The sequence below is a fragment of the Scyliorhinus canicula genome, chromosome 21 (genome assembly GCF_902713615.1).
Source record: "Scyliorhinus canicula chromosome 21, sScyCan1.1, whole genome shotgun sequence".
NCBI classification, from domain to species: Eukaryota; Metazoa; Chordata; class Chondrichthyes; order Carcharhiniformes; family Scyliorhinidae; genus Scyliorhinus; species Scyliorhinus canicula.
In genome coordinates, this window is record NC_052166.1 from 59,352,442 (window position 1) to 59,365,237 (window position 12,796).

The 12,796-nt window shown below is 43.4% G+C and overlaps 1 protein-coding gene across 2 annotated transcripts in view; it reads right to left on the bottom strand.

Moving 5' to 3' along the window:
- The window catches only part of ass1 (argininosuccinate synthase 1), a 168,702-nt gene that overhangs the window by 79,303 nt on the left and 76,603 nt on the right, over nucleotides 1-12,796 (bottom strand). For both annotated transcript variants that reach the window (XM_038782508.1, XM_038782509.1), the window contains exons 7-8: nucleotides 3,138-3,208; nucleotides 2,788-2,818 (exon numbers count right to left, since the gene is read on the bottom strand). In XM_038782508.1, the coding sequence (XP_038638436.1) occupies nucleotides 2,788-2,818; nucleotides 3,138-3,208 (102 nt within the window). The remainder of the gene's footprint in view (nucleotides 1-2,787; nucleotides 2,819-3,137; nucleotides 3,209-12,796) is intronic.

Sequence of the window (12,796 nt, forward strand, 5' to 3'; positions counted from 1 at the left end):
AAATGTGCAGAGTAGGTGGATTGGCCACGCTAAATTGCCCCTTAATTGGAAAAAATAATTGGGTAATCTAAATTTATAAAAAAAAAAAAAAAAAATTTCCCATTCCAGCTGGACCTAGCTTGCTCTATATTTGGGTAGAAATTATATGCATTTCACCTGCTTTTCAGCCATATTTTTCATACCAATTTAACAATGGAATGAGCTATACCCAAACTGCACAGGCACTGCTCACACTGCTAAATATGTAGGATCCATTTGAAGATGTAAAGGATGGTGTCAACCCCTGTTGAGGACCCTTTTCAGAACTAGTTGATGAGCAGCGTAGAAGTCAGTGCTCACCTCACAATGGGATCTTTCGTGTTCCTGGCAACTATTAATTGAAGTTGTTTATTGTGAAGCTGCATTCATTCATTGCCCAACCCTGTAGCCCACTTCAACATCAGGAGGTGGCTAGAAATTGAAGTCTTTGCTTGGGCAAGTAATCTGTGGTGCCATGGCCAGTCATGGTAGCTTGTGTCAAATATATTGATGAAGCCAGAGGACTGATTTATTTTGATCCCTGACCTTCTTACTTCAGATATACACTTATCATGTAATCCTGAGTCTGGACCCCATTGTGCACCATACTAAATACCACTTTCCTTCAGGGGATCATGCTGAGAGAATCTGAAAGCTTCTTTTGAGGGGGCCAGGAGAGCATTCCAGTTGCTCCTGGCACATAAGGAGTTCTGAAACATCTTTAAAACTTGGGGAGCCAACAATTCCTACCTCAGCTTTACTGCAGAATTTCCCATGAAGCCCATGAAACAGCAGTCAATTTCAAACCAGGTCCCCATTTGTGCTATTGGAGCCAGATTGAATTATTTAATTAATTGTTCCACCTCTCCATGGCAGAGCATTTAGCTGTCCCGACATTCACCGCTGTAATAATGGTAGCGAGTGCTTTCACAGCATGTTGGAGACACATTCGCATACTGCATTTTTATCCAATGAATGTTAAGGAAGTGACACCTTACTATCACAAATGTCAATTGGATTTCTCATTGTAACCACCCCATGCTGCCTGGAAACTCGCAGGCGGGAAAAGTGAATCCCGACGACCAGAGAATTATGTCTCACAGCTGAACCAAACCCTGGTCCAAGACAGGAACTTTGGTTGATTTTCAACTCCTTTACCTGGGCCACAAATTTCAAGGCTAGGTGTATGGTGTTCCTACTGCTACCAAATTGAAATTGGCTAATAAGGTATAGTGTATAGTTTGGGGCCTCACGGTAGCATGGTGGTTAGCATCAATGCTTCACAGCTCCAGGGTCCCCGGCTGGGTCACTGTCTGTGTGGAGTCTGCACGTCCTCCCCGTGTGTGCGTGGGTTTCCTCCGGGTGCTCCGGTTTCCTCCCACAGTCCAAAGATGTGCGGGTTAGGTGGATTGGCCATGCTAAATTGCCCGTAGTGTAAGGTTAATGGGGGGATTGTTGGGTTACGTGGGTTTAAGTAGGGTGATCATTGCTCGGCACAACATCGAGGGCCGAAGGGCCTGTTCTGTGCTGTACTGTTCTATGTATGGATTGGATGCAGGACCTATATTGTCTGTTTGATAGCCTCTTCTGAGTGACTGAGCCAAAGTGAAATATCAATTGAGGGTGGTAATCAATTCAGACCTGATTTGGGAGTCCAATATTCTACCTTTAACTTAGCTAGGTATCATGACAGCATCCTTAAATCCATTACTAGGTTAACGCTTCTGCTAAAATAGCAGAAAAGAAATTCATAGGCTACTTTCAGAGTGAAATTTCACTATATTGCAACACGGATACTTTCACATCACCAAGAATTAAAATCGGTAAAATACTGATTTTCATCATACTGCACAAAAGGAGCCTGACAACTGTCACCAGCAAAATAAAAGTGAAAATCAGTAATTTTCCCTACATTAGAGACTATTGCAGACTGGTGTGTTTCAAGGGAATAAAACATCTCAAGGTTGGGCTGACGTTAAACCATTCAAGCTTCGCTCTTGTGCTTTGCACCATCACCTCAACTCAGTCAGTCCGGTAACAAATTCCAGATTGCTCATATGCATACACACAAAAACACACTTATTAAACCAAGTGTTTTCCCATTAATTTTTGAAGTGTGGCTGCACAGATCCAAAGTACATCACACAAATTGGCATGTAAAAACGAGCCTTAAATGTTTAATGATAAAAAGACATGTTACATCATTTGAGGTCAGATTTAACGTCAAATTTTCAAGCAATGCTTCATTAAAGCAAATTGTATTTTCCTCCAGATTATATAAAACCCATCAGTAGCTTCCCCCTCTCTAATATAAATGAGTAAACATGCTAGTAAAACCGGATAAAAGCCTGTAGTGAAGACATGAAAATGGCTAATGGCAATGAAAAGCCAGCCTATTGGCTGCTACTGCTTCGAAAATTGTATTAGTTCATGACCTTCGATCAAACAAGACCCTACATTTCACATTGAGAGAAACCACTGCTGCAAGCTGACAACTTTGAAGCGCTCCTCTGTGAATGTGGCTCATCTGTCTAATTGCTTCTTTATTGTTTCGATGTGACATTGTATTGTACAATGTCACATAGAATGTTTCCCCCCCCATTGATCTCAGCAGCAATAAAAAGCTTTAAAACACAGATGATAATACTACCAGGGCTTGGCCTTGCCATTCCCCCTACCCCCATGAAATTTCAAATTATGGGTCACACACATAACACATTATAAGCTTAACAGCATATTTGAGTGTATTTCAATGTCATGAATTATTACCTTGGGGTTTTCCAGGATCCCAGATTCATAGCTGTGGGAAAAGATTAAAAAAATACAAAGAAATAAACAAGGACCAGACTATATTAAGATGGCGAGTATTTGAAACAAGTACAGTAGTGATTAAAATAAAAATGAGTGCTGGAAATCTGGAAAGAACAGAAAATTGTTGGAAATACACATCAGGTCTGTCAGTATTTGCAAAGGAAAACAATTGTTGCATGTTCAGTAGAATCCATCATCAAGCAGGCTCTGACAATTGGTCTTCACAATTATATTTATTTTTCAGATGTAGATGGATCTGCTGTGAAACCCCAATTTTTAACTTCACCATTCGATGCTCAGATTCTTACCTGATATGCATAATGTTAGCATCCATACTCCAAGGGCTTTTGGGAGTGACAGGAACAGGAATGCCATGTGCCTATCATCATAAAAGAAAATCAACGATCATTTGGGAAATCTTAAACCAACATCCATAATAGAGCCCTGTTAAGTACAAGTAATATTCTTTATAATCATAGAATTTACTGTGCAGAAGGAGGCTATTCGGCCCATCGAGTCTGAACCAGCCCTTACAAAGAGCACCCTACTCAAGCCCACATATCTACCCTATCCCCGTAATAATAAAATGTTCCTCACAGTTTTTCTACAAATTCAGTAGAAGACGAGGAAAGTGATCTTAGGGAAAGAAAGGTTCAGCTGCGGGATTCTTCGTTGATGATTTCCTCCGCCCCACCGGCAGCGCCCCACCGGCAGCGCCCCACCGGCAGCGCCCCACCGGCAGCGCCCCACCGGCAGCGCACCACCGGCAGCGCCCCACCGGCAGCGCCCCACCGGCAGCGCCCCACCGGCAGCGCACCACGCCTGCGCGTTTTCCGATGACGTGGAGTGGCCCACAGGGGGAAACCGAGAATCTAGCTGCCGGCGAATGTACGCCACCCAGGAAAACGGGGCTGGCGGGACGCAGAATCCCTCCCCAGATGTATCTCTTTCTAAATAATATTCCTGTCTTCATTAAAAAAGCAGAGGGAGCACATAAACATTTTTGCTACTAACATTGCAGTGTCGTTTCAACTAAAAATTATCCCCAATTGAGTACAATGAAAAATAATCATTTTAAGTTTTTGCATCATCTCTGTACTTTACCCATTATATAACATCCCTTGTTGCTGCTCATTCTAGAGTACCACTACTGTCTATAGGACACCATCCCAACCCACAAAAAGAAAAATATTATTACAGGAATTTGCAGCACAAAAATAGGCCACTCAAACTAACTGATCTTTGCCAGCATTTATGCCCTGCACAAATCTCCTCCCACCCTATTTTATCTAATCCCATCAACATATCCTTCTATTCCTTTCTTCTTCATGTACCTATGAAGCTTTCCTTTAAATGCATCTATTCGCCTCACATTCTCCACCTGATAGCATGTCTAATTCTAACCATTCTAAAATAATTTCTCCTGAATTCCTTATTTTACAATACATTGAAGTTAGTGTGCACATAGGTTCGACATTCTCTTTGCTGCACCTAGTTATTTGTTTCCCCACCTTGCCGTACTTCATAGAACTCTAACCACCCAAACTGACTGGGTTACTATATTTTTTCTGTGGTTTTGACTAATTGTTCGGCATGTGCCATTTCCAGCTGTCAAATTAAGCCCTGCTTTAAAAGCCACACACTGCTCATCAATTTCCCCTCAAGGTTGACTGCTGTGCTGGGAACAAACTAATAAGACATGATCTACGAATTACAGACAAGCTCAAAGACTGAACAAAAGATTACACAGGGGAACTTAATATGTGATCAGTGCGTTAAAGAGGAATCTTCAGCTGAATTCTTTAATATTTCCAGTACTTCCTAGTCATTTTTTGTACAAACGTAAGGATAATTTAAGTTCCTAAGAGACAATCAACACCTGTTTTCAAGGATGTTACGTGTGTGTCTGGGGGCAGGGGACAAGGGCAGGACGGAAGAGTTATGAGCAGGAGAAGATGAAATAAAGACATGATGCAGAGAAGATGAGTATCTATTCTTGTGAATTGATACGATTTCCCAACCTCCCACTGCGAGGCTCCTCCTACAGATCACATACAATACACTGAAGCATAGATAACAAACAACATTATGAAGTAATTCATTACTTTGGCCTCAATTATCTCTAATCACCGCGACAGAGCAGTACCCCTGGTGACCAGGGCCATCAGCTCTCGAAACTCAGTCTTGCAGAAATGCCACCAGCTACTAAGGCAGACGGAAAGAAAGCTTTAGTGTGGAATCTTTCACATGAAACAAGCTTCGGTGATGAATAACACTGCTCCAAAAAATGATACTATTCATGAGCCCTGCACTGAAGTGAAAAGGTTTCTTCATTTTTTTCCCCTATTGTCCAGAGTCATACAATTCCAGTCAAAAATAAAATATCCAAAAAGAGGCTCTTCCTTAAAAATCACTAAATTACAAAAAATAAACTTTACTACTTGGGCACTTTGGAGAAGTTTTTTTTCAAATGGAAAGTCCCCACAAAGTATAATTCTATACCCTGTTAAAGCTGAAACATTTTCACCCTAAATATTCTAGAAAAGGCTGCAGTTTTAAAAATCATCAAATTGGTAAATAAATGTTGTTAATTCGTGAGCCAAAAATCTACTACTGGAAAATGATTTGTTTGTTGCCATGTGGCATCAAGAATTATGTCCTTTCTGGTCTACTTATGTTACCCACCATTTCAGCCTACAGGGAGGGCAGGCATCGTTTTTATTTTATAACCCACTATGCAGAGGAGCTCATAACATATTGGTTAGAACAGAGATCAGAAAACAGTACAGCTTACCCACCTAAGAGTGTCTTCTTTGGCAGACAGCAAGTAGCATATATGGAACCCTCTAATCTATATACAGTGTAATACATACTGGGCGGGATTTTCCATCCCACCGCCTCCGTTTTCTGGTGTGGCGTGCCCCTGCCGGCAGCGGGATCCTCCTTCCGGCAACCGGCCACTAGGGTTTCACATTGTGGGCACCCCCACGCTGTTGGGAAATCTGCGGGCATGAATGCGCTGCTGGCAAAACGGAGGATCCTGCCGACGGAGAATCCAGCCTACTGTATTTACCCAGTGAACAAAGTCTTATTCTGATCCACTGATCTACTCCCCCATCAATCCCAACTGCTTGACCCCTTCTCATGCAATTGCATACGGTGTAACTCCTGTCCCTTTACCTCCTCCCTCCTCATCATCCAAGGCCCCATCACTCCTTTCAGATGAAGCAGTGTTTCAATTTAGTCTACTTTAGTCACAATGTTGGCCGGAATTCAGGATTCTCTGGTCCTGCCGGCAGCGTATCCCTCTGCAATTTTCCCGGTGGCGTGGGGTGGCACAATGGGAATTCCCAATTAACAGCGATGGGAGTAAAGAATCCATCAGCCAGCGAACAACGTGCTGCCTTCCGCCGCTGAGAGGGCAGAGAATCCCGCCCATGGTCTCCTCTACATTGGGAGATTAAACACAGACGAGGTGACCATTTTGCAGACCACCTTCACTCAGTCTTATAGCATGAACCCGACCTTCTTGTTGCTTGCCATTTCAACTCACCGCGTTGCTCTGATGACTACATTTCCATCCTTAGCCTGCTATAATGTTCCAATGAAGTCCAATGCAAACTGGAGGAACAGTACCTCATCTTCCAATTATGCACTTTACAGCCTCTGGACTGAGTTCAACACCTTCAGACCATGAACTATCATCTCCATTTTGATCTTTTTTTAAAAATCTTTCTTTCCCCCAATCCTCTCCCACATCAGGGCCACATGTAACTTGTTCTTAGGTTTTGCTTTCACAGAGTACTGACTCTTGTAAGAGAGCAGAATGTTTTAATAGCAGAAACTTTGTGCCACTATTTGCACCTTCTTTAGTCTTTAACATTAACATTTCCTTTGTCTTATGTTCACGACATCTTTGTCAAATCTCTCCTGAGCTCCTACGTCTCCCTGATCTTATATTTTGTTCCATGTGCTCCAACCCCTCTCTTCAACAGTATAAAATCACATTTCTACATCTTTTCAGCTCTGAAGTAGTCATACGGACTCGAAGCGTTAACTCTGTTTCTCTCCCCACAGATGCTGCTAGATTTTACCGGTATTTTCTGTTATTATTTACTTTGATAACCAGGTTTTACCTTATTACACAACATTTAGATTAAAAAGTTAGCACTGCTCAAGAGGAACAAATCTGAATTTGAAATTCCTGGTCCTGATTTCAAGTTTGCAAATTTCCAATTGGATAAACACATGCATTTTAAAATCCATAATTAGTTTTGGATGCATCTAAATTCCACATTCAGCCAAATACATATCAGAGTTCTGCTTTGAGTCGATTTAGATTCCCAAAGTACTGAAGCCTACAGTCAGTGGATGTGTCTTACCAACCTTTAGGAAATTGTGGGATAAGAAAATACAAGTTATGAACCGTCACAGGAATGTTTCCACTACTTAGTTGTTGTACAGTACAGCAGTGGTGCAAAAATTCCACTCCCAAGGGTGATTAAAGATATATATTTCCAAAAAGGGAAAACTGAAGAGTCTCTGAAAAACCGAAGACTGCAACAGCAAGTACACCTACAGAGGTATGAATTTAGCTGCCTTGAAGAACATGGGCTGGATTCTCCGACACCCTCCCACCCCCCCCCCCCCCCCCCCCCCCCCCCCCCCCGTCGGAGAATCGCCGGGGGCCGCCGTGAATCCCGCCCCGGCCGCCACCAGAGGTTCGGCGGGAATCGCGCCGTACCTGTCAACGCCCCCCCCACATCCCCCGCCGATTCTCCAGCCTGCGATGGGCTGAAGTCCCGCTGCTGTAATGCCGGTCCCACCGGCGTGAATCAAAACACCGCCCTTACCGGCGGGACTGGCGGCGCGGTCGGGCTCCGGGGGGGTGCCCCCACAGTGGCCTGGCCCGCGATTAGGGCCCACCGATCCGCGGGCGGGCCTGTGCCGTGGGGGCACTCTTTTCCTTCTGTGTTGGCCACAGACTACGTGATGGCCGACGCGGAAGTGACCCCCTCCCCAGCGCATGCGTGGGGATGACGTCAGCAGCGGCTGATGCACCCGCGCATGCGCGGACGTCCGCCGAAGTCCCTTCGGCCCCGGCTGGCGTGGCACCAAAGGCCTTCCGGCCGGGAACCACTCCGGCGCGGGCCTAGCCCCTCAAGGTGAGGGCTTAGCCCCTAAAGATGCAGAGAAATCCGCACCTTTGGGGCGGCCCGATGCCTGAGTGGTTCACGCCACTCCATCCCGCTGGGCACCCCGCCCCGCCGGGTAGAGGAGAATCCAGCCCCACATCTTTAATCTGCAAAATTAATTTACTTCTTCATGTTTTAAAAATAAATCATGCCTTTCTACATCCCGTTCATTCTTGATTATCAAGTTCAGGACTCCAATATCATTGCAGGCAGAAATGATACTTCATAGTAGTACAGAAATTAAATAGAGCAATCTTGGACAAATAACGCAGAAGCAACAAGCTGATCAGTTAGCAGACATCAGGGAAATGTTCTGTTTTTGAGAGGGGCATTCTCACAGTAGGAAACTTATTTCTCTCTCCTATACTTCAAGCTGTAAAGACTCACAGTTCATTTTACCCCTCAGATCCATTTAGCTTAGATCAGAGGGCAGCGTAATCCTTTCGCTGATGTCCATGTTTGCCTTAATAAAACTTCTCTTATCCCAAAACATGTCTGCAAACTCATGAAAAGTGAATCTTTGCTACTACCAGAACATAGGTTGTGTGATTTACACCCGGGGTCTCCTTTGACTGTATGAAGATTATGGAATTGACAGCACCAAAGGAACATAGGATTGCCTTGTGATTTAAGCTTCAGCGGTTCTCACTAGTTTGAAACTACATAACTCACTTGCCGTTATGGGTCGTTTGCACTCATGAACTCACTCCTGTAATAAACTGCTGCTGTCAGTAATATCCTATAGAGTTGTTCTAGAATAAACATGAAAAGATAATGGCTAATGAGTTGTAGTTGGACAAATGCAGTTGTGTATTATTGTTCCTCAACAATAAATGTTAAATTAGTAGCTATTTACTTGATGCTTTTACCTGGCCTGATTTTCCCCCCCTCAAGCAGTTTTGCATCAGCCTTGAGTGGTGTCAACAGGTTACCCACTGTTACAAAGTGTTTTCCTCATGTCACAAGAAGATGGAGCAATTGTTAATGCTTGAGCAACCAAGCCATTGAATGGTTCATTAGGTTTCAAGAGGTTGTTTTTTCATTGAATGCCTTTTAGCTTCAATGGGCTGTTATCATTAGCACAGGGTGCAGCCCAAAAGCGGTGGTCTCAAGTCTAATATGGACACAGTCTGGGGCAAAGACTGTTAGTAGTGCTTCCACCCACTTTTGCGTATTTAAAACAGCAAAATGTAGTTCTTGCGATTTTCATTTGTTTTATGCTTTATAACTCATGACAACTATTGTGGCCTTTAAGTGTTAAACTCTTCATAAACTCCATTAATATTTTACATTCCAAGAAAGTCTCAAATAAATCAAACTGGAAACTATAATTAAAGGTAAGTAATAACACTGATTTTTTATGAATGCAGTTCAGTGCATGGAATCAGGATTTTAAAAGCCCCAGAATTTGAATTCCCAAATTAAATTCTCTATTTCCTCACACCTTTGTCTATATAACAATTGTCTATACTTCAGAATTAATTCATTGTAAGTGAAATGCATTGTGACATTCCAGAGAGAAACAAGACACTACAGGAATTAAAGTTCTTCATTTGAAAATGTAATAAGTTTTTTACAAAAAGGATTTGTGCATTTTAATTGTGTTTCTGTTAATAGGAAAAATTAGTTAAATGACAAAAGCTCCCCACATGTTTAGTTGGACTGTTTTGCAATCATCATTTTTTCTGTGCAAGTCACCTATTTTCATTACACAAAAATACTAGTTAGAACACGTACATTAATTATTATACGGGCTAAGTGTGAATTAAAAGGCAAATTTAATCACATTTGTAAACTGGTTGGCAGGCAATTGTCTAAAGTTAAATAAAAACTGTAAATGCTGGAAAGACAGATGGCTGGATTCTCCATTCCTGAGGCTAAGAGCTGGATTCTTCCGCCTCACCCGCTGCAAGATCGCCACAGGTGACACATGGACAATGGAAAAAGTCGATTGACCTCAGGCGGGATTCTCTGGTCGCCGGTTGGGCGTGGCCCAAAGTGTTGACGCCCGGGCACAATTCGCAGAGTTCTACGACAGCTCCTAGACCGATTCTTCGACCATTGAGGGGCTAGCATAGGCACCATGTTGAACACAAAAGATTCCAATGGACAACAGTGTCGGGCTCACCAGGGTCGGGATTGACACGAGAGACGCTGACAAGCTGCAGCCGCATATTAGTGGGCAGTCAGCAGCGTGCACAGCTGGGTGGCTGCCTGGCAAGCTGAGCCAATGGTGTTCCGTGTCTGTCCATCCTGACCCCACAGCCCACCTCCTAGCTACCTCCGACCCTGGCAGAAGTCCTGCCGGCCAGCGGCACAACTGTCAGCACACCGTGGTGATGGTGGATACTTTCCATACCCCCTCTCTCCCTGTCATCAGCTATGGCGTCAGTTTCACGATTTGTGAAAGCATAAGTGAACCTTGCCACCAGGAATTCCCCCAGTAGATGCGGGGAATCGCAGAGGCCCTGGAGGATACTGTGTCAGGCCCACTAATGATCTGCAATGGCATATGCTATACGTGCAGAGTACAACGCATTGTAGCCGCACTCGAGGCACCAGAGAATCACGATTTGGCTTGAACCCGGCGTCATCCACGATTTTGGCATCAAAACCAATTCTTTGCCCAATCGCCTTGCCCGATTTCAGCGCGGCCGTCCCGCCAACAGTCTTTCTGGCGTAGAAAATTAACCTTTATAAATGTGAAATCTTGGTTCTTTGGATTTTAATTATTGTTGGAGGATTTTGGAAAATATGGGCTGAATTATCCACCTCGCGCTGCGTAGCAGTGTTACCGATATGGCTCCCCCTTTTCGGTATTTGCATCCCTAAAGTAAGCGAGTACACCCATAATTTTCCAATCACTGGTGGTGAGTATGGTTTCTTTGCATTAGGAGATATTTAGAATATTACCCCTTTACTGCCCAAAGTAAAAGGGGTACACAAGAATAGAAGAAATAAGAGCAGAATAGGCCATTTAGCAACTTGAGCTTGCTTCGCCATTCATTAAGATTGTGGCTCACCCTATTGTGTCAATAGATCCACTTTCCTGCCTGTCCACCATTTCCCTCATTGAACAAAAATTTGTTTAACCCAACTGTGAATATATTTAATAACCAAGTCTCTGGGGAGCCCACATACGTTCTGAGGGAGGGATCAGATGAATCAAGTACCCTTCAGGCACTTATTTGGCCACCATCAGGCCTACTCCACAATTAAGGCTCATTTAAATATGCATTCGCGGGATTCTCCTGGTGCCTGGGATCTAACGGCTGCCCAGGGAGATCTCAGCAGTGTGTCATTTAGTACTGGTTTCCGCAAGCATAGTGGCAGCTGGAGGGTCTCCCAGGCCATTAGAGACCCCTTGGTGGCAACCCCTCTGCCAGTGCCAGGGGTGTTAGATTGGCACTGACAGGGATCAGGCCTATGGGGGCTTACCAGGTGAGAGGGTGTGGGGGGGTGAGAGTGTTCCCAGGGGCCTCCCAGAGGGGGGAGAGGGGGTAACAAAATGACGCCCGCTCTGTGAGGAGCCTTTCCTGCTGGCCTCACTGCAGTCACCCTGCCAAATGTGCCCAAAACCAGACATAGATTTCTACCGGTTAAATCGCACCCAAAATACTTGTTCAAAGTTTCTGCCAGTTCTTTGTTTCCCATTGTTGATTCCCAAGTCTCATTCTCTAAGGGACCAATGCTTACTTTGGCTACTCTTTTTATATTTGCAGTCTGGAATTTACCAGCAGTTTACTGGCGATGGGATTCTCTTGTTTCGTCAGCAGCGCACCTCCACCCTCAGATCCCAGCATCGTGAGGTGGCTCAATGTGAAATCTCATTGACAGTGGCAGAAACAGAGAATCCTGCTGCCAGTGAATGGTGTATTGGCTCCAACTACAGAGAAACATGCAGATGGGGAGCCGAAGAATCCCACCCTGGAGTTTGATTGTCTCTTTTTATATCTCTTCACAGATTTCTTTCTACTTTTTTAATCTTTGCTATTTTTTAGTTATCCTTTGGTTTCTAAAGATTTCCAAGTTACTGGTCTAACATTAATCTTTTCAACATTAAAGGCATTAAGAGCCTTTTCTTGCAATTTTATATTTTTCTAATCTTTCATCGTTAACTTCCTTAGTTAGCTATGCATGATGCATCCTTGTCAAAGAATATATCTTTGTTGAGAGTTGTATCTCCTTTAAAAGTTTCCACTGCTTCTCTACCATTTTACCTTTTCACCTATTTTCCCAGTCCTCTTTGGCCAGCTGTGTCTTCGTCCCTTTGTAATTTCCTTTACTTAAGTTGAAGACAGCAGTTTTAGACCCACATTTCTCACTCACACACAGAATATGAAATTTGATCATGTTATGATCGCTCTTGCCTAGAGGATCCCTAACTATGAGGCAATTAATTAGTTTTGTCTCATTACATATTACCACATCTCATATAGTTTGCCCATGGTTAGTTCCAGAATGTATTGTTCTAAGTGCCGAATACACTATGAACTTATCCTTCAGGCAACCTTTGCCAATCTGATTCGTCCAATCTATATGACTGTTAAAATCGTCCACATTTATTGCAATAAATTTCTTACAAGCCCTCATTATTTCTTGATTTATACTAAGAATTGGTAAAGAAGTAGCAACGTTGATTAAATCTTTTGCCAACTCCTATGTACAAGCAGCTGAATTAATTCTCTGCCACATTTTCCACAATACCACCCTACAATCATTTGTAATATATACATACATACACAGCATCATTTAGTATGTCATAACATCAT